General features: G+C 45.3%; 1 protein-coding gene across 3 annotated transcripts in view; it reads left to right on the forward strand.

Annotated features, from left to right (window-relative positions):
- The first annotated feature begins 569 nt into the window (after positions 1-569).
- Positions 570-21,733, forward strand: part of MYOT (myotilin) — a 41,949-nt gene continuing 20,785 nt past the window's right edge. The window contains exons 1-8 of one of the 3 annotated variants that reach the window (XM_019535142.1): positions 570-1,187; positions 15,631-15,700; positions 15,784-15,892; positions 17,066-17,128; positions 17,610-17,751; positions 18,427-18,450; positions 19,814-19,933; positions 20,838-21,093. In XM_019535142.1, coding sequence (XP_019390687.1) covers positions 15,693-15,700; positions 15,784-15,892; positions 17,066-17,128; positions 17,610-17,751; positions 18,427-18,450; positions 19,814-19,933; positions 20,838-21,093 — 722 coding nt within the window. In that variant the 5' untranslated portion in view covers positions 570-1,187; positions 15,631-15,692. Of the gene's footprint in view, positions 1,188-5,193; positions 5,275-15,630; positions 15,701-15,783; positions 15,893-17,065; positions 17,129-17,609; positions 17,752-18,426; positions 18,451-19,813; positions 19,934-20,837; positions 21,094-21,733 lie in introns of those variants that run through there. The other 2 variants (XM_019535144.1, XM_019535143.1) reach the window with 2 other exon arrangements.

The following is a 21,733-nucleotide window of genomic DNA, read 5'->3' on the forward strand; positions in this document are numbered from 1 at the left end:
GATTTTCCTCTTACCCTCTGCTTGTGGTGAACCTACAGCTGGACAGACTCATCAGTCGTATCAAACCTCTTCCCGCAGCCCAGTGGGAAAGGCGGTGTAGCCAGGCAGGGGGTGCATGGCTAGCCTGGCAGCTGCTGTGGAAGTGTCTTACGGAAACCAGTGTCAAGCACTTTAACGCTGGTTTCTGGTGGAGTCCTGCTGCATTCGCCATGGGAGGAAGATGCAGGAGGTCGGACCAGCTCCCTGAACAGTTCCTTTGGGCCTCCGATTCTGGGAACGTGCCGTTTGGAGGGAACGTGCCATCTAGGCCTCAATGGGCACATGCGTTAGCCATGGTGCTCTTTCTGGCCATGCCTAATTCCTCTCTTCCCCTTCATGTATCTATGTTCTCCACCAGCACAGAGCAATGGCATTGTGGAGCATAATTATCATTCCTATGCTTCAAAACTGCAACTGCTCCAGCTACAAATCAACAGGAAGCTTCAAGCAACCTGTTTAATACAGGAAAAAGAAGGTAGACATTCTTTATGCCTCGGGTGTCAGAGCATTACAGCTGCACATAGTCATTCTAGCAAGAGCAATATTATGGGGACTGACATGAAAAAGCTGAGCTCAGTAAAAGTGCCTCCAATAAATCCAGACTATCTCCTACATTCTTCAGCGGTTGGAGAGGGAGGAGTATACCTTGGATTTTCTTTAAATCCCAACTAAATACCAGCAGAGAAATGCTCGACATTCCAGATAAAAGTGTTGTTCTTCAAACAAATCTTTGCCTTGTTGCATTTAGACTCGGGGTGTTGTCTTCCTAGTTAACCTGAGCTGGCATGTTTTCAGCATTATGAAAGTCCTTGACTCTATAAATTATAAGCAACTACAATTTGGCTGTGGCTATCTGAGTGGCCCGCATCAGTGGACCTGGTTTGTTCCAGCAAGCAGAGTTGCTCTGAAGGCTTTCAAAGAGCCTGGAGAATAAATTGCTTTAATTTATTCCCATACAGCTGACATTCCTACCATGCCATCACTCACAAGCAGGGATTTGTACATTAGAAACTCAGACTCACCATCCCAGGCAGGCTTCAGTCCTGAGAGGGGAGTTGGGGCATTTGGAGGAATCTTTCCACTTCGACTCCGCGCTGGCTCAAGCTGCTGGGAGCAGGAGCCCAAAATTCATTTGATGGCCCAGAGAGGTAAGCAGCCCTTTCCATTTCTGGCATACTGTGCACTGCCTTGCATTGGGGTTTTTATTTTCAGTCCCAGGTCTACAGAGGCACCAAATCTGTCTTTCTTCAGCTACTGCAATGCAAGACATGCTCTGGCATGCAGTCAGGCATGCAAGGTGGGACAGGGGGTCTTTGTTATACGGGTGGGATGACCTATTTGGAGACCAGGACAACTCAGGAACAGAGACAAATCTACCTGGGACACAGGCCCTGTGATTCCAGTGCTTGATTTCCCCCACCACAATGCTTAGATGCTAGGGTGACAGCCACCACAATGACAAAATGCAAAACTCCAGAACTCTTGGTTCAGAGATGGCACCTTTTATTTGACCAACTAAGAAATCGCAAAAAAAAAATCTTTTTCTGAAACCTTTGGGGCATGCGCCTTTTCTCAGGCTCTGGGAAAATTAAAAATGGTAAAAAGTCCCCATAGGTAGAAAATAAACTTCACTTTTGCAGAGGAAGCTGAAGGTGAAACTGGGGCTTTCAGCCGTCAGGGCTCAGCACAGACAGGCTGAGGCGTGAGGAGAGAGAAGACATGACTCTTGGTTGCTGTTTTATACTTATCTGGGATTCAGAGTACCATGGCCTCCATCCTCAAGTGGCTCATTGGGGTATAAGGGCCCAGGGAGGAGGCAGCAGCACTTTTGGGAAGGGGGAGAAAGAAAGTCTTGAATCTGTATTCTACAGCAGCAGGGATAAGAAAACTCCTCCCTTAACACTGGGAATAACCCTCCTAATACATGTGGGAAAGCAGCTGAGACAAAGGTTCGAGCTGCATCTCCTCAGAGCCCTGTGACCCCACTGCTGCATTTCAAGTAGCCACGGCTATCCCCACCGAGGTGAGCATTTTCTCACTGACCTCAGGTTCCTGGGCCTGATCCTAAGTTCATTGCAGTCAAAGGACTTGCTCCTTTTCAGGCCACTGGATGTTGGATCCAGGTTCCCAACATCAGCATTGGAAAAACAACCTCTGGCACCAAATTAGAGTCCATCAGACTCAAAGGGAGTCATGTACTGAAAGGTACTGCCAGGCTTCTGCAAGGTACCTATTGCTTGTGTAGCCAAACCGGTGGCTCACTCACGCTGTGTTGCTTCTGTTTTTGACAGAGAAACTTAAACCACACAGAATTACATTGGATCCTCAGGATTTCCCCAGTTAATTCCAAAAAAGGAAGTACTTTGAACTTTACAGCCAGCATGGACTTTTTTTGTTGTTCTTTTAAACTCTCTCCAAGTTTCTATTGTATTAACTGGCACCACATAAAACCCCTCGGCTATTGAAAATATCACCGCCAGCTTCTTACGGCTCTTATACCAATTCCTTGCTTGACGTTTCAAAAAAATACCTGGGGAAAATTCATGGCTGGTATAACTCCAGTGCATGAGGGATGAACTCTGCTCAATTACTGAAGGGGCCAGTAGCAGAGATTTGAATTACACCCTTCCACTCTCACTGCCCCTTCCCCTCAAACCTGTGAAGTTTGAAACTTGTGAATTCACCATCTCATCTCTCTGAAACCTATCCCCATGTTTTTCAGTCACGCAGGACCTGATTTTTCACCGCTTAGCATGGAGCCGTTTATATTATGATGATTGCAAAGTTCATAAGCCTGATCCAAAGTACATGGAAGTCAGTAATAAGTGACTTGCTATAGACTGCAAGGGGCAATAAGCCAGGCTCAAACTGTGGTTGTGCCTACAGTTCACAGCCAGCTTGAGTCCCATTGTGCGAGGTGCTGTGCAGGCGTGCTCGTGAGATGCTACCAATTCTACTTCACACAGGGGCCAGGGAGCTATATAAGGGGCAGGCACGGGGGTAGGGAAAAATCATGCCCCAGGCTTTCTTCTATCATACTGTACATCACGAGGAAAATAGATCAGGTTAATTCTTTGGAAAATGTGGTCTCTCTCAAAAGAGCAAAGGGCTAGCTACGAAAGCGCTGGGTACTCAGTTTGCTGCAGAATTCAATGCCCAGGTTTCCTGGCTTCTCTTCCTAACAGAGCTCCCTATGTGGTGCTATGGAGCTTGGTATTGAGTAGCGCTAAGCATCTGCCACTCCCACTGAAGTCATCAGGACCGGTGGGTGCTGACTGCCTTTCAGTCAGGCCTGGATCCAAGAGAGGCCACGTCTGACTCATTTAGCAGCTAACCATGTTCCAGCAGAGCTGACCCTAGAGGCATCATTGAAGAAAGCCAGGGTTAGCAGTTCAAACAATTAACTGGGAAGCAAGAGATGTAGATCCTAGCTTCTGCTCCACCCCAGCCTTCCCAAGGGGTGTCCCTGCGCAGTCGCACTTTGCGCTTTAGTTGTACAAGATTAACATCTGGGGCAGGGGGCTGGACTCAAAGATCTTCTGGAGGTCCCTTCCAGCCCTAATGTCTATGAAATCTGGATTCTGGTGTCTGCCCTATTCAGACTCTAAACAGCTTGGGTCAAGGAACGTGATTCTGCTTCTTCACTGAATGCACTGGAGAAAGCTTAAAAATGTCCCAGATCTGGGAATCTAAACCCCATTGGCACAAAGGAAGCATCATAGTTAGGCCCTGACATTTGCTACTAGCACATTGTCCTCCCTGCTCATCTGTCCCTTCCCCCAACTCCTGTCTTGCCTATTAGATCCTAAGTCGTTGTGTGCTTGTGCCATGCCTCACACAACTGGACCCCATGCTTGATCAGTCCTCAAGCACTGTAATAAATGTAGTCAATAAATAATAGCAGAGGTCAATGTCAATAGGATTTAGGTCCCTGAATTATTGGCATTCTTTTGAAAACATTATCCTTATTATTATACAGTGATATTATGGTGTCTCTCTGGTAGCTCACCTGTTCCTTACCTGTGAACAACACTCACCTACCTTACAGTGAGTAGTGAAGCTGAAGTCTAAAAAATTGCATGAAAACCCTTGGGCTCTAGGCACTAAGGAAAAAAACAAAGCATTATTCTTGTCTTGTTATGATAAAAGAAAATTGGGGTTTTTTTCCTTCCTTCACTCAATTATTTCCCCCATTTTCAACATTTAGGCTTGAACATTATTATACATAATGATCTATCCTGCGATAAGGTCTACAGATCTACAGATCAGATTTATTTCTATAGGATATGACATTGCTGTGTAAAATGCCAGAGTAATGGACTCAGCTGGTCAAGACAACATCATGAGTTACCTGCATCACACACCAAACACGGTGCATTATGCGAACAACACTTGGAGATATTTTTCTTGGTGTGAAGTTGTCACTCTCACATGCCCCGAAGTCACGGGTGGTTGCGTGTGCACAACTGCTGGGTGTAGTCATTAATGCCCATTGGATGGCTGGGTTACGCTGCGTCCAAGGAGGAACACAGATCAAGGTTTTGTTTCACGTTGACACTGGCTGCCAACACAAAATAAGATGGCATCTTCTTTCACAGAGGTCTGAGTTTGAATTAATCTCGATGATTTTTAAGGCACATTCAGAACAAAATATCTTTATAAAGTTTCTTTTTAAAAGACAAAGGGACTTAGACCTTGGCCAAAGTTCCCCACGCTCACCTTTTACATATTAGCCCTGGCATCGAAGGTTAGGATCAACACTGGACTGCAGTTCCTCTCAGGTTTCCAAGGCCTCGTGTAATTAAGCATTATATTTTGTCTGTGGAACACAACAGCAAGAGTTCAGTTCACAAGCAACCTCAATAATCAGGCTTTGGCACACAGAAAACTTGATCTCAGCCGTATTTTTAGTGCTTTTCTACCTAGGAATCTCATGTCAGCTGAGAAAAAGCCAGAAATCTGAGCACACACTGAGATCACTTCCTAGATTTATCCTTAAGTAATTAGCATGACATCCAGTAACTCAAGAGACTACCAGCAGCCCAGTCTCAGATCATGGGTGGCTGTCAATTGAAAACATTCGCAGAGTGATTTGCATTCAGCACTGCTAAAAGAATTTCCTGAACCAAAGTGCGTGGGTTCAGATTTTCACTGTAGGCACCTTTTCACAACAGAGGGGCAGAAAGAGAGAAAGTATGACCAGAAAAGGTTTTCACCACTTGTAAACAGAAACAGGTATGTACTAGCATGAAATTTAATCACTGGGCACGAAAATCAATCAATCACGCCTCTGTTTGCTAATTAAATGGCATTAAATTCTAGTGCTCTGGGTACTGCACATGTTCTGAGTACCTTGGAGAAGCCATTGCTTTGACTGACATTTAGTCGAGTGTGAGCTAAGACCAAAGCATTGCTTTCTAGTTTGCCTTTGGGGCTAAATGCACATATTTGATTTAGCAACGCACTTGGGCTGCTTGACAGGCCAACAGATTTATACAGCGCCAGCTGCTTCTATATTAGATGCTGCACATCGTTAAAATTAGAAATTAGATGGATCGGATTTCCTAGGGGGGATTCTGCTCGCCAGCCCACTTCGACCTCTGCATGGACTCCCAACAACAGCAGACTTATCTCTTGGCCAATATTCAGTAGCAGCTATTCAATTAAAGCCCAAAAAGTCTCTTTTGTTTGTTGAACTGATCATATGTTTTGCTGAAATGTAAGTTGCAGCATGGACAGCCACCCTAAAAGTCAGTGTTTTAGGGCCTAGAGAGCAATTAAAGTTTATGCTGGGTGAAGACTTGGCAAAACTGAATTGGATATCATTTTATTTTAAAATCCTCAATTTTAATTCCATTTCTATGCTATTGTATGTACCGGGACACTTTTGGGGGTCAATCTAGTTTTGTGTTAAACAATTCTGGTTTTGAAATGTTATTTTTGGAATCTTCATTGAGAACTGGGTCTTGGTATCCCGAACAGGATTGACAAAAAGGGAAGGGAAAAAAGAAATATTCAAGTTTTCCAAATAAGTAAAGTAATTAGCATGACACCTATGCAAGTATTCCTTCTAACTGCTTTGTAACCAGTGCCTTAGCACTACATACATGCCTTGCAGGGACCAACTTTGATATTCTGTGCGCTTGCTCTCAGCTTTCCTGATTTATCTAAGTTCTTTGGAGCAGGAACTGTTTCTTGTTACATCTTTGCTCAGTGATGAATGCAATGGGTCCCAGATGGGAACTTCTCGGCGGCATTTCAAAATGCATAATGAGTGATTGTAACTCTTCAAAATGTATCATTCCTAACTGGTTTAGAGGATATGAGCTGTCAAGCCTGGATGCCCATTAAGTAACACACTTACAGCATTTTTAAGTCTTTGGTGTCAGCTCAAAATTGTGGTAGCTGATTTTAATTTTGTATAAAAACATCGGCTAATTACGAACAATTAAAAGTGAGTGGTAACAGGCTCATTCTGTTTAAAGCAGACCTACAGAGAGAATGATGGTAAGACTAGATCAGTGGTTTTCAACTGGCAATCCATTGATGCCTGGGGGTCCGCAGAGTATGTCTAAGGGATCTGTGAAAGATGATCAATCAGAAGTATGTGAATACCCACACTTACAATTCAAAGGAGTCTGCACCTCCATTCAAAATTTCCAAAGGGGTCCACAATGAAAAAAAATGTAGAAAACCACTGGACTAAATACTTTGGTACAGCAGGAACTCTGCTTCTCTTAGGGATCAGCAACATGTGAAGCTAGCATGAGGGACGGGTTTTTCCCACCAGCTTCAGTGGGAACAGGATGCAGACATTTGATTTTCACAGTAATGATCTGCCAGCAACAAGCTGGTCCTAAGTCACTCTGGGGAGCTTCACATTAACTGCAGCCTCCAACCAGGGAGAGTTACAATGGTTGGATCTAGGGGAAGGTCCAAGGACTTGAAGTCCTACTGACGATGGCCAAGCAACATTTCTGGGGTCTTACCCTTGTCTTCCTGACTGCTGCCAATAGCCAGGATCTACACGTTTACTGCAGATTTGAAAGCCAGTATAATAACACTGGCTTTCAAAGCAGTCCCTACAATGTCAGTACATATAGGCACACGAGAACTGAGCATAGGCCTGCCAGCAAGAAGACATTACATTCAAATCCCGGCTCCAACATGGAGTCATTCCACAGCCTTTAGAGGAGCCAGGCCAAACCAAACTTCAAGCCACTTCCCGTTGCATTGGGGACTATTCCTTCATGGACTGAGGGAAGCATTATCTCTCCATGTGCACCTCAGCCATCATGATCAGCCAGGGTATGTGGTCCTCTCCACAGAATAAATATGAAGCTGTGCTCCACCAGAAGCAACCAGACACCACTTCCTGGCATCCCAAGTTAGGAAGGGACCAAACCCTGGCTTCCTCTTTTGTCAGATCCTGTTCTTCAAATCCCCAAACCCATCACGGGATCAATTATACTGGGGGCAGGTGGGAGAACAGTTTCCCAAGCCTACCCCTTGATGCTAAAGGAAACTGTTTTACACAAAAGTCACCCCCATCCACAGCATCTCGCCATGATGCTGCACTGACCAGTGGGAATTCCAGCTGGTGGATCACATGTGGCTGGCCCTCTGTGTTCAGGACACGTCTCAAGCTTGCCCCAGCTGCCGACCTCGACTCCTTCAGGAGCTGAAACTGGCTGCACCAAAACAGCAGAGATGGATTCTTTTCTTCCAGGATGCCAACAGCCTCAAGCAACTCCAGACCCGGTTAGCAGCAATTGAAACTGGAGAGCTTTGTCCTTAAAATGCAGCCTCCAGGGAAAGGGACTTGATGAGCTTTGCCCTAGGACCTAGCACAACTCCAGCCAGGGGAGCCCTGGGGTAGCGGTAGATGTTTTCAGCTGCTTTGCTTACTGGAGCTGCCCTGAACAGGCTTAAACCCTAGAGGGGCACAGCAGCCTTAGAGCAGTCATTACCAGCCTTGCTGCAGCCATCCTGGCTGTCCTTAGGGAGGTATTTGGAAGAGAGCTCAGTGTTGGCTTGAAGCAGCCCCTTCTGGTCTTTCAACAACAGGTCTCCAAGCCAGGGTTCTCAGCATTTCTGGGCTGTAAGGTCACTTTAGGGTCCTGAAGCATTAAGGTCTCCATTGCTCTGCACGGGCTCTTCTGCCTGGTCTGCGAGAGAAGCAGCACAAGCAGCAACCTTTGCAGCACAGGTGTTTAACTATGCACATGGGACTTAGTCAGAAGTCTCCTGTGTCCCGAGCAGGGCAGGAAGGAAGCAAACAACCCCTTGACTCCTCCTTGGAGACTCACTGCCAGCTGCCCATAGGGTGCAGAGCAGCTATTGCAAGGTGCTCCTCCTCCTACCAGTGTAGTGGGCAGGGAGGGCAGCAGAGACATGGCTTAGACCCCAACACACCGGCCTGCACACCAGAGCCAGTTTGATGACAGAGGCCATCTTTAGCAATAAGAGGGCTAGTGCCTGCCCCCACGGGCCCAGGACTGGGGGGAAGCTGTGGACTGTCCCCGAATTGTCTGGATCATACAGTTCGAGCCCAAAGTACCTACCTTTACATGAGATGAACTGATAAACATTAGGGGCAACTGGTTCTAGGCCTGAGCCCCTCTTAGTCAGGGAACTGCCTATTGTTTGCTTCCCTGGAAGAGAAGCAATAAATAGACATACTCTTGATAGCAGTTTTCAGAGTAGCCAGACTTATTCTCACTCTGTTTTCTTGCTCCTCTTCCTCTGCTGTTTGCATCCTTCCAGCCACCATCAAAACGTTGGTTCTTGCCTCTCTAGGAAGAAAAGAAAGTCTCCCAATAAATTTTGAAATGACCAGAGAGAAGCCCATGTCACAGAGCTCAGATCCAGACTCTGAAATGATCACCCAAATCAAGGGGTAAGGGAGTGGATGTCATAGCACCAGGCACTGAGGAATGAAATTCTCCAAAATCCAGAAATCTGGCCCCACCTCTGGAAAGAACAGAAAAGGTTTTTTAGCACAAGCCTCCAAATGTTTAGCAAACCAGAAGGTAATGAGCTATATAAATGTCTCCCAATCACAGAGTTAGTATGGAAGATGCAGGTGTTACACATGGTCTTCAGTCACCGCTACTCCAGGGTGATCGCAGTGTCCACATGGCCACTGCTACTCTCCACGGCACTGGAAGCTGAACTATTCCCAGGCAGTCTCAGGACGAGAGGCCTCAAGCTGAGCAGCTTGACGATGGTCACAGCACAGAAAGGAGCAGAGGTCTTCCAGGGGACTGCCATGGAGCTACAGCCAGGATCAGAGAAGTGGGAACATAGCAAAGTCCGCTTCATTCCTGTGCTGGGCTCCAAGCGGCAGCCCGGCTCTTTTGAACGAAGGGTCTGCGAAGCTGCTGCGGTCTCTGAGGTAGTGCTGGGCACATACCGCTGGGGGGCTCCAGAGCAGCAGCTAGAGGATTTCAAGGAGGACACTGAGGCATCATTAAAGGGGCAGGTTTCAGCAGGGAATGTATTTCAGCATGCATGGGGCCCTTCTCCCCAAAAAATTCAGCACTGGGACTGCTCTGCAGCCACTCCATTCCTCCACTATCATGTATTATCTATACCCCTTCCTCCCCTGAACCATCAGTCCATCTCAAAACGGCCATTCCACCTCTGCTGTGGATGCAGCTCCACAGAGCACAGCTCAGGCACCCAACAGCAGGACCCCCTCCCTCGGTACCAACCCCTGGCTGCTGCCACCCCCCCCCCCATACAGCCTTTGACATCCCTGCACAGCATGCACACGCAATCACACAGAATCATAGAAAATCAGAGTTGGAAGGGACCTCAGGAGGTCATCTAGTCCAAACCCCACGTGCAGGTTTTGCCTCTAATGCCCTAAGTTATTACTGTCTGGGAAATTCAAGCTGTTCTAGGTTATGCGGCTCCTGTTGCCCGGATCTATGCTTTTGTCCAACCACTGTTCTGCTTCTCTTTATTGGCTATGATGGCACCAGGTGTTATGATGCAATTCTCAACAACAAAGACTGTAAAATGGGTCTCTTGGAAAGCTAGGGGACTTTAAATCTCCAGTGTGGAGTAAGAACAGGAACTCCCCGGGAGCCCCTGGAGTAAGGGTGGTAGTGAAAGGATCACCAAGAAATCTTTTTTTTTTTTTTTTAATACATAGCTAAGATGCTGCATGCTTAAGGAACATCCATGCCACTGTATGTGAGCTTTGAAGCACTGCATGCTAATGCTGCAGCTTTTCATAGAGGTATTTAAAAAAGAAAAAAACCTTTCAGTCTTTGTGACAGTTCTCCTGACATTTTAGGCCAGTTTCAAGTCAGCAAAACTAAGTATCCTCAATGTGTATGTCACAGGAGGAATTCAAAGCTACTGTAAGTGCTTCAAGTACTGCAGTAACCATTCAGTCTTACTGACAGTACTGAAAAAAAAGCCTCTCATTGCTTTCTGGTGTGTGTTCTCCTCCCAGCCCACGCTCAGGATGATAAACTCAGTTTAGCTGCCAATAATTTGCTCTAAGTGAAGAGCAAAACAAATGAAAAGGGTGAAACCATACTTAGATGAGTGTCAGTAAAAAAAATATGTAGCAGTACTTAGCTTTGATGTAAAAGCTTTGTCTCTTCAAAAAGTCTTAAACAAACATCCACTAATCTTCATGAGATGTCTGTGTGGGAGGGTTAGATAATAAATATGAAATATATAGTTATAATTCTAGGACAAACAAACAACATTATTTATGTGAATTCATTCACTCTTTTAGGTTTCAAAATCGTTCTAAGCCTTTGTCAAATGGTACTGTTTTTTTTCTAATTCCTTCCATAACTTGCAGGAAAATGCCTGATAGTGCTAATCAATTGCTTGATAGTACTAGCCAATTGCTCCAAGTTTTTCTCAGGAAGGGAAAAAATATCAATTTATTTTCCAGATTAGAAATTCTCCCTTTTCGCCCTCCATGAACAACAGACAAATCACCATCAGTAAAGAACCTGCATCACCTAATAAGAAGTTACAATTAAAGAGTTCACCAGTTCAATGGTTGTAATTCCCCAACCCAGCCTTCTGGCACGAGAAATTGGACTCAGGACAGAAGCTCCTCTAAGTAGACCACCTCTGCTAGAGCATCATGCTGTCATTTAATTCAAAGCATCATAAGATTGTATGAAGCAAAAATTACAAGTTTAAAAAAAACAAACTCAAGCACGTAAATTCTAAAATGATCCCACAGCGATTGTTAAAATGTAACAAGCACCTTAATGTATGCAAATATGCCTTGCAAAATGCTTTGCATCCAAAGTTAATGGAAGGTTATGCACCAGGTTAACTCAGGGTATAAGTTATAATCAAAAGACATACGCTGAAATTATCATGCACACTGAAACCTGCCTTACCTCTAACTGGAGGTTTAAGCGGTACTTCTTTTTTTTGTTTGTTTTACCCCTCTCACTTTTTATAATGCAGCTTATTTCAGATCTGTCTGTCAGATGTTCAGGTTGTTCCTAAAACAGATTTAAAGCACTTTCCACATTTCAAAGCTCTGGCAAAGTGCTCCATGCAGCTTTAATATTTTCCTAAACCACCCGCATTATATTTGTCCTAGTATTAGATATAACATAAATCTACAGACATGTCAGCCATTCCAGCAATGCTAGAATGTCGTCATTATTGTTTGTGTCGACACCATGATCTGAATGTACCTTGTAATCATTCTGGTGTTGGGTTGCAAAGGTCCTTGACTCTTCATTTGGCAGGGTCTAATTCTGTCCCCTTCATAAAGAGCTAGGGTTACACTAAGTAAAGGTTGCCATTTACGTGGAAAGCCAAGGTTGCTAAAATGACTCACTAAGGTAAAAGCCTCCACTACTTATTCTTTCAAGGAGGGAAGCTATATAGTGCTACCCGTTCCGCTAATTCTTCATGAAAGATGCCTGATGGCCTGCAATACACAAGTGACAACAGAGTAGCATCCGCTTGGTTCCTCCAAAGTACGTGAGCATTTCTAGCTCCGTGATACCACAAAGCTGTCTTCCAGGGGAAAAAGGTTCCCAGGATGTTTCTTTTTTTAAACCTCTGCTTTCAGTCACTTGGGAGTTTCACGGTTGGAGGTAGGCAGGAAAAAGCTGCCTTCCAGCTTGATTGTAGCTCCTGCTGGATCCTCCCCTTCCTTTGCTTTTGCAAAGTTTGATTCAGGCCTTTTTGATATACAACAGAAAGAGTCTTTGAATGATCAAACAGTGGCGTTGCTGAAAAACAAAACAAAACAAAAACTTCACATGGGATTTGTCAGAAATGATATGGAGTCTCAGTAACTGGCAGACAGGTTCAACATTAAGGTGGCAGCAAAGCTGGGTATAGTGCAATATTCATAGCGTGCACACCATGCGGCCTGCTGTGTTCCACAAAGAAAGCAGATCTCACTTTGGGAGAGGGCTTTCCATCAAATGACCTGGCTGGACCTTCAAAATCAACAACAAGAGGCCATTTTACATTCCTGAAAAATCCTAAGCATCAGCAAGGACTTCCATGGACAGCAGCAAACCTGACAAAACTCCTTTCCTAGGAATTTCCCAAGACGAGCAAGATCCACACCTAAATACAAGCGCAGAAATGCTGGCAGCATTCTCGCCCAGCCAATATCACCCTCCTCCATTGCACCTGCTGAAACTTGGCAGAGCTTGTCCAGTGCTTTCAAGACATAAAGGCTTGTTTCCAACGTTGGCCACAATTTTAGCACCCAAATCCATAATTAGGCTGTGAATCAGTGAAACAGAAAGCACTTTGGCACCTTCAGAAAACACTTAGGCACCTTCTTCTAACGTGCTTAAATGCAGACCTGGAAAGTGATGCTTGCTGGATTTGGGACTATTTGTGGCCTGACTTTCAGATGCAAAGGAAGATGCTTGCAGCCTGACTTGGCTGGGGGCTGCAAGTATTCTGCGCCTCTGATTAAGGAGGAATAATAATGCCCAGCTCCGATCTAAATCTGTGCTTCTCCTCACTAGATATCAAAGTGCTTTTACCAAAGCAGTCAGTATCATTTCTGCCATTTTGCTGTTGAGGAACCTAAAGGAGAGAGAGGGTAGGTGAATTGACCAAGACCAATTAACAGATCAGTGGCAGGGTCAGAAGTAGAACCCCCACAAGTGTCCTGGGTCCCAACCCAGTGCTCCGCCCTTCAGGCCACATTACAAACAGGCTGCTCTGAGTACTTAGTATCAAGCATCTGATAATTTAGCTGTTACCTTCTCCAAGTATCTTTACCTTACACATTTCTAACATAAACAGGCAATGGATCAAAGCAAAGGGAACAGATGTGAACTTTGCTTCACAGAATTGGCAATGAAACCTCCTGAGATATGTGGACCTGGGGTGAACCTACAGTACTGCTGAAGCATCTTGAGGGATATGCAGTGGTTTAGGAATCAGAGCCCTATGAATGAAGATACCTAACGTAAGCAGAAGCTGCATTCGCTTGGGGTATGAGCGAGCTGCACAATCTCTTCCAGTCCAGGACTAAAGATAGAAGGTCTATTCCGCTGCAGCTGAAAGCTTGACAGAAGCTATGAGGGATACTACACTGACCACACTTTTCTTTTAGCTCGGTGGGCAGAGCTCACAAATTGAGATCCAAAAGGTCTCACTCCAAATTTCAGAAGGGAGGGGAGCCATCCATTTGGTTGCCTTGCCAAAGGCTGGCCTGCCACAGGCCAGCTCTTCTGTTACCCTCATTTATTCATGTGAGGCTGCACCTGGGCATTTAGTGTTCTTCCATAGTAGCGTTGTAGGTAGGTCTGCAGGCCGGGAGGTGAAGAGATGAACAGCTAAAGGATTCTACATGTCCATACTATAAAGGTGTCTTTCGCTATACGTCAGCCATGGAGTGGGGGTGATGGCAGGCTATTTTTTATTAGCTGGCGTTCACTAGGAGGTGGAGGCACCTAGAAAGACATACTCCATCTTCAGCTGCTTTAAACCCCAGATTTATTCTGGATTATCAGGAAGGACAGAGATTTACCTGGTGAACAGTTATTGCAGGAAGAGGAAAAGCCACCTTGTCCTGTTGCTCCTGTGGAACTAGGGAGACCATGGCATGCTACCGCTCCATTTCTGGCAGGAGTTTGACCTTACTTAAACCACAGAACAGGCAGTCTGTACAGTGCTTACCATGTGTCACAGTATGTGCTGAAGTGCTCTGTTGGGTCACGGCCGGAGTGCTCAGTACACTGTGGGATCTGAATGGAGCACAGCCCTGGAAGTGCCAGTGGGCTAAGGTTGTAAATGCTCTGAGCCTATTTCTTCCCCTCAGCCGTTTGGAGCAGGGTGACTCGGTCTCTCACGGGAGCCGGCTGGCTCCCTGCAAGTTCTCTCCATGCTGCAATGAACTGAAAGAAAAATGTTTCTTTACTGAAATCCAGTTACAGCTTTATTTTAGATGGAAAGACAAATAAGCAGCCTAGAGAGACGACAGCTCTAATAGACTGGTATAACTAGATTAATTAAGGTGGTCCCTACCAATGTGCCAGGCACAAGAACTCCCCAGTGACCATGATTTTACTGGAGGAACAAGTCAGGGCTGATGGGTGTCAGGCACCTAACCTGCATGGGAACTTTTCCATGTCCCCCTAGGCACCTCTGCATCTTGTCACTGGCCCGTAGCTGCAGTCCCAACCTGTAAGGCTGAACAGAGACTGAGCCATTCATTCCTGTGTCAAACATGACCAGAGAGAGCAAGGACTTGTGTGCTGGGTTTCTACATCACTGGGGCTACTTGTAATCTGTTAAGAACAAGCCTAAACATAGGAATAAAGCCCAAATGACCACACAAAGCACAAGGTAGCCTGGAATCAGGCTCACAGTGTCCATCCAACCCCACGATGGATGCTATAAGTCTTTGCCTCAGGCTTTTGCCTACATGATCTAATAAAGATTTATAAATCCCTGAGCAATGCTTTAAAGTAGCAACCATGCTACTGTTACATGCTTTTTACTTAGGGGTCTGTGAACATCCCCACCGTGCAAATCCTATTCAGTCAGGAGAGTGGGAGTTTAATTACAGTGGTAGCCCTGGAGGGCTGTAGACACCTGAATTCCAGTGTCACTCGTCATCAGACAGGGGACATAATCCCGGAACTTTCTTTAAATGCCTCAATTCCATGAGGCAGAAACGCATTACACCCGTCAAAGCCAAGCGGAAGGCAGTTTCGGCTCTTCCCTATTTGAAAGGGGCTTTGACACTTCCAGTTTCCATCCTCTCCATGCTGACGCACAGGCCACACTCTTTCCTCCTGATGTCAGTGGAGGAATGTGATATCTGTGTCTCTGCCCTTAGAGTAGAATATTGAAAAAAAACTGGTGCAATGCCTGTTTTAAATAGGACCATATAAAAAAAAACCTAGATCCACACCCCTCCAAGCCTGGAAACACAGTGGAAGTTGTGCAATTTTGCACAATCTCATATAGGATGCTGCTGCTAGCACACGGCCTTACACTCAGTTACACACTGCTTACCTTCCAATCAATGTACCCTTCATTTGCCAGGATTTACTGCACTGAAGTTGGCTCAAAATACAGCTGATTTATGTTTGTTTCCTGTAGGTTTATAGCGTGACCAGAAGGCATGCTTCCCTGCAAGTCTGTATCCTGGCAGAGATAAAGGAATGTCACAGTAAGTGAGGAGATCAGAGTCCAGCATGTTCAGCCCTCTACAGTTCCTGTCCCCATGTACCCACGCTGACTTTTTTCCCCCAGGACAAAGCAGAAAGCCACCAGTGTTTCACTGACCGTGACATCTCCAGCAACAATACCTCGTCAGAGTTACTCTACTCTAATTCAGCCATTAACGCTTGACCCTCAAAGAGTAGGTTAAACTTCTTTTTTTTATTGCTCACAGTACTCTTAAAGCAATCTATAGAGACCAGCTCTCGAGTTCACTGAAGCCAGTAACCAAATGGCAACAAGGCTTCATGGGCATCAAGATCTGGGTCCAAAAGGAGGGTTTTCTGTATGTGTTTTCCTGACTTAGAACATTTACCAGCCGCATTTCCTAAAGGGAACCTAAATAAATGGTTGGGGAGGGGGGAGAGAAGGGTGTTAGAAATAGCCGAGTGGCTGCCACATAGCTTAGCCATTTGTTGTGCTCCTCAAAAGGCACATTTCAGCAAGGACAGTTGCTTTGGAGCAGCTACTTGGTCTAGTGTTGGGGAATTCAATGTATCCGAAGGATTGAATTCCCTTTGAACTTAGTGGGGGAAGGGAGGAAAGGATGGATAAGAAAAAAATTATATAGACTACTGAGATGGTATGGGACAGGCATTTCAACTGTACATTAACACGCAAGTCATTCAGCATCCAGACTCATTTCCCAGAGAAGAGAGATAGATGAGGAACAGACACTGTTCAGGAGACATCACCCCCATGCTTCCTTCACGTTTATTTTTCTTTCACTGCCTTTTACAATGTGGGCTAGAAATGCAGTAGGGCCCAATCCTACCATCCCTGTTCCATCAAAACTCCCAGGGAGCCACAACCTTTCAGTCCTTGCTGTTTTTACTTTAGCTAAACGTCAAGGTGATTGTAAGGTCTGGACACCAAACTTGCACACACATTTGTATACCCTGAAGCTATCACACTATGAAGTTCAAGAAGAGATGAATACAGAATCAAAAAACCACTGTAATAAGCATCTTTGTGGCTGTGGGCAGGATACGTCCATCTGGATATTGTCCCTAGTCAATGGCAGAACAGATGTTTGCATATGGATTAAAAAATGGAGGTGGGGGGCATGGCACCAAGCAGTTCCCTCATGGCTGTAAGTCTCCCTTCCAATAAGTTGTTGTCTATAACCAAAAGAGACATTTTCTTACGGGCCACCTAAAGTGGAGTCTATCCCCAAAATATTTGGTAGACTGACACAAAACAGCAGGAAAAATAACCAGGAATCACCTCCTAATTTAAAATACAGGGCTGGCTGTCCAGTTGCATTTATGAACCTGAGAAATGCTACCCATGACATTGCTCCTCTTGGTTACAGATGCAGAGCCCAACTACAAGCCAGACAGGCTCGACCCGTAGAATTGCACCAGTGTTTACCAAGGTAGAAACTTCCTCACCTTACACTTTCTGCATGCCTGGATTGAGAGATGTGTGGGAGAGGGGATAATACAAAACTCCCTGTGAATACCGCATTTGTCTGTCAGTACTAGAGGATCAGCACTGTAAGATGCAGAGGATCCTCATTCACATGAATTAATTTAATTTGTTCGGCATAAGGAAGGCAGAAGCTTGCATGCTCCGTGGGAGCACAGGGTTACACTTCCACTTGCTTTGATGCATTTTTAAAGGTACATCAATAAGCAATAGATTTTCATCACAAATTGTTGTCCTTCATAGCACTCCTAACCCAGCAACCAGCATTTAGATCAAATCTTTAAGATCAAAGTTGCCTTTCTTAAAAAAATAATTTCTCCACATTGGATGTGGATAAGTGTATGCGTGGAGTGCTAAACATTTGCTACAGAAAGTGTTGCGGTAGTGAAATGTCAGACACTAACACCCTTTTTCCCCCCTTTCTTGAGGGGCTACAAAACATCACGGCTGCAAATGGGCAATTAGTGGTATTTGAGTGTCGCATACGTGCCAGCCCCACCCTGCAGGTTCGCTGGTACAGAGACTACAGTCAGATCATAGATTCCGCCGACTTCCGAATATTAAGGAAAAGTAGGTATTGATAACATGCTTGTTGAATGCACGGTTATTTCATTCATAACAAAATCAAATAGAAGATCAGATCAGATCAGAAAACAGCTGGTCATTTACACAGAATGATCATGGCCTGAATATGCCAAAAAGTTTAAAGAAATAGAAATGACACGCAAGGCCCACCCAAGTATGCCAACTGGGCTGAACAGGAACAATGGGGCTACCTTTCAGGAATAATGCTGCAGGAGTTTCTGGCCCCCATTAAGTTAATCATTATAAAAAAATCACAGATAAATAACTGATGGATCAAACTTTTCATTTATGATTAATTCAGGGGCAATAAAAATGATATCAACTCCCATTTCAGACAAGCTAACACATTTCCAGATTACTGTTCATATACATCATTGGTGTCCCCCCACTGACATCATGCCAAAAACGACCGCATTGGAAAGGAACTTGAACATCTGAGTTCAGATCCAGATATGAATTTTTCCTGCTGGTTACTGTATTTCTCTTTCGAGATACATGGGGGCATTGAATAAAAGAGGGTCCTTGAACATGACATTTCAACTTAAACTAGCAGTCCTTCTGGACTGTGGCATTTCTGACACATCTGATTGATCTCAAGTCATTTTTACAGTATAGCAGTGATAAACACTTTCCCCTCTTTCCTTTTCTTCTTTTAAACAGAAGCCTGCCTGTCCACAGATCCTGGTGAGTACATGGGAAACCTTTTGCTAACTATTCTTTCAGGTAGCTTGCAACAGGCTGGTTCTCTCAGATAATCCAAGATAAAAGCAGCTGATCAGAAGTCACGAAGAGCAAGACACACACAGTCCCTCTACTTTTTTTTTTTTTTTTAGCCTAAGCAATTAAGAGGTGCAACGTATCTAAAAGCAAAGAGTCTTGTCTTGTTAAGGTTCAGCTACGTAGGCCGAAGGCTATGTTCAGACATCGCTGTGAACATGCCAACCTCACTGTCCTAAGGGTTTTTGGGGGGTTTGATCTTGGCCTATGGAGCAAGGCTTACCTTCCCCTACCTAGCCTCAGGCCCAAACTCAATAAGAATTGTTCCAACCCTGTGCCCCACATCCTTTGTGTTTTATACGCCAACCTACTCCACAGAATAAAACCCTGACTGTCACAAAGATCTATTTCCATTTCTACAAGGAGCATCTCCCAGTTCGCTCCGTCCTTCTCTGTAAGTGGAGGACTGGCATTAACATAGAATCAGAGACTATTCGAGTTGGAAGGGACCTCAGGAGGTCACTTCTAGTCCAACCCCCTGCCTGAAGCAGGACCATCCCCAATTATATCATCCCAGCCAAGGCTTTGTCCAGCTGGGTCTTAAAAACCTCTAAGGATGAAGATTTCACCACCTCTCTGGGGAACCTGTTCCAGTGCTTCACCACCCTCCTAGTGAAAAAAGGTTTTCATATCTAACCTAAACTTCCCATGCTGCAACATGAGATGTTGTCTCATGCTGCAGTTTACTCCTTGTTCTGTCATCTGTCACCACTGGGAACAGTCCAGCTCCACCCTCTTTGAAACCCCGCTTCAGGTAGGTGAAGGCTGCTATGCTCTCAGTCTTTTCTTCAGGCTGAAGCCCAATTCCCTCAGCCTCTTCTTGTAAGTCATGTGCCCCAGCCCCCTAACCATTTTCATTGCCCTCCACTGGACATGCTGTAAGCAAGGCTCCTCTGGTGTGCCCCCATCTCATAGCACAGGGACCAAACATGTCACTGCGGTCCAGGGAGGCAGAAGATGCACGAGCACAGGGCTGGGATGACCACTTCCTTCATTTCCATTATTTTTCAGTGTGGGCTGCTTTTCCATAAGCAGCTTTCAAAACACTACATAAGCCTCCGGGTGCACACCGCCAATCTGGGAGGGGTTGGGGTCTGACCTGGGCGTCCACTGTGTTTAAGCCTAGCTAAAAACACTCAGCACATGATCCACCCTTCAAAGGGGTGGCGATTCAAAGGGACAGAAGAATTTCTCCATTACCTCTTGGGGGGCAGCATTTGGCTGAGGGTCCTGCCCAGTACCGACCATATTCACCTCTCTGTCATTTCAGAGGAAGTTTGCACCTTGGTTATTACCGAAGCCTTCCCAGAAGATTCTGGGATATTTCAATGTGTGGCGGAAAACGAATCTGGAGCTGTGGCATCCAGTGCATGTCTTTTCGTTTCCCAAGGTAAATACACTCATTCGGGTCACAAGGAGGTGAAACCGCTCAAGGGTCTTATCTCCACTCAGTGCCAGACTGTCATAAATACCAAGGGGAGCCCCAAATGTTTGTTTAGACTTGGTCCAGCTCTAGTAACAAGGGAAGTGGCCACAAGCTCACCTTATTAAATAAGGACACACATTGGTGGATTCTTGCTTACAGTAGAAAATACCCAAGAGGACTGAGAGTACTTTGGGAAGTTGGTTCACATCAGGTAAGGTGGGCATAATACAGTGGAGAAGCAAACAAGACATGCTGCCCCTGTCTCTTCCATGAATTTCACCTTCTTGTGCACTCCCCGGGTGACCCTACATGTACCCCATCCTCTGACTTTACCTCTTCTCCCAGAGGCCACTCATTGAGCATCTCCAGGCACTTGCACTTGTGATCACCACGGACATCTTCCCTTATAGGGATAGCTCATGGGCCCCTGTTGATAGCACTTTCAATCTGCCTGCTGGTGCTTCACCACATCTATTGGTGGTCCCTATGCCATATCTGGTGCCTCTATCACACCCTGAATGCTCCTTGGATGTTCCCTACTGCAGAAATTCCTGCTGAATGCTTGCCATCCCGACAAGGAGCATCACAGCTAGTGGAGAGCTTGGCATTTCAGACCACTCAGGTATCCAGGGTGTTTCTGAGGGTCTCCAGAAACTTACTGCTTTCTAAACAGCTCTTCTTGGGGGTTTTGTTGGTCATGGATACAACAGAAGCATCAGAAACACTCTCAGGCCACAGATGATACTGCATAAAACACTCTTGGCTGACCCTAGGAAGGCCTATAAAGTTCACCAGAGTCCCTGTTTGTGGAACGTGCTGTGTCTCAGTAAGTCACTACTAGTTTCTGTCTGACTATCACATTTTGCAGGAACAAGAGAGATGGAAGAATTTGAAGCCATTTCCCACCTACCAGCTAGCATGAATACAGCCACCTTGCCAAGTAACAGCCAAAATGTGGTAAAGGAAAGAGATATAGCTAGCAACCCTTCATACAACGTGCTGCAAAAGACACCAGACCCAGCCGTGCAAATGGAGCACGCCGGTCCTGAATGGCAGAATTATCAGGGGGAAACTGAAGAACGTTGCAGTGTTTATGAAAACTTTCCTGAGACTCCATATCCTTGGTAAGGCAACAGCCTACTTAAGTCTGTTATATGCCACAAGGGGGGACATTTCTAGTGGCCCTCACAGTGACAAAAGAAAAATGCAGCAGCATACACCAGCGAGGCCAACACAACTACCCACTTGGGTTACACACATGCAATTATTTGATCTTAGTAGGCATATGGACATGTGCTAGTATGCATAACTCACTGGTGAATAGGCTTTACAAGCTCTTTGGAGGACAAAAGTCAGTTAGAGACTGAAAAAGGGAACTCAAGTCAGTAATGTTCATTACTTGTTTGCCTCAATGCACACAGGCCAGGGCTTATATTTTTAAAAGGCCTCAGCATTCAAGGCTCCAGTTCTTGAGAATGCACAGTATTTAACAGCATCCAGCTGTTGTCAGTGAGGGCTGCTGAGTGCCAAGATCTGGCCACCAAAATGCCAGGGGTGGATTTTTAAAGGTATTTAAAATACCTAAAGATGCAGATGAGCACCTCTTGGGATTTTCAGAAGTGCCTAGTCAGAAATGCCTTTAAAAATACAACTTCCGGTGATTATAGTTAGAAAACCACCCTACAGGATGATGAGACAAGGAGGCAAGCACACCCACCTTGTAATCACAATTCTTTCAACATCAACTTCATCCCTCGCTTGAGG

The sequence above is a fragment of the Crocodylus porosus genome, unplaced genomic scaffold, assembly GCF_001723895.1.
Source record: "Crocodylus porosus isolate Cpor-Errol unplaced genomic scaffold, CroPor_comp1, whole genome shotgun sequence".
Taxonomy (NCBI): Eukaryota; Metazoa; Chordata; order Crocodylia; family Crocodylidae; genus Crocodylus; species Crocodylus porosus.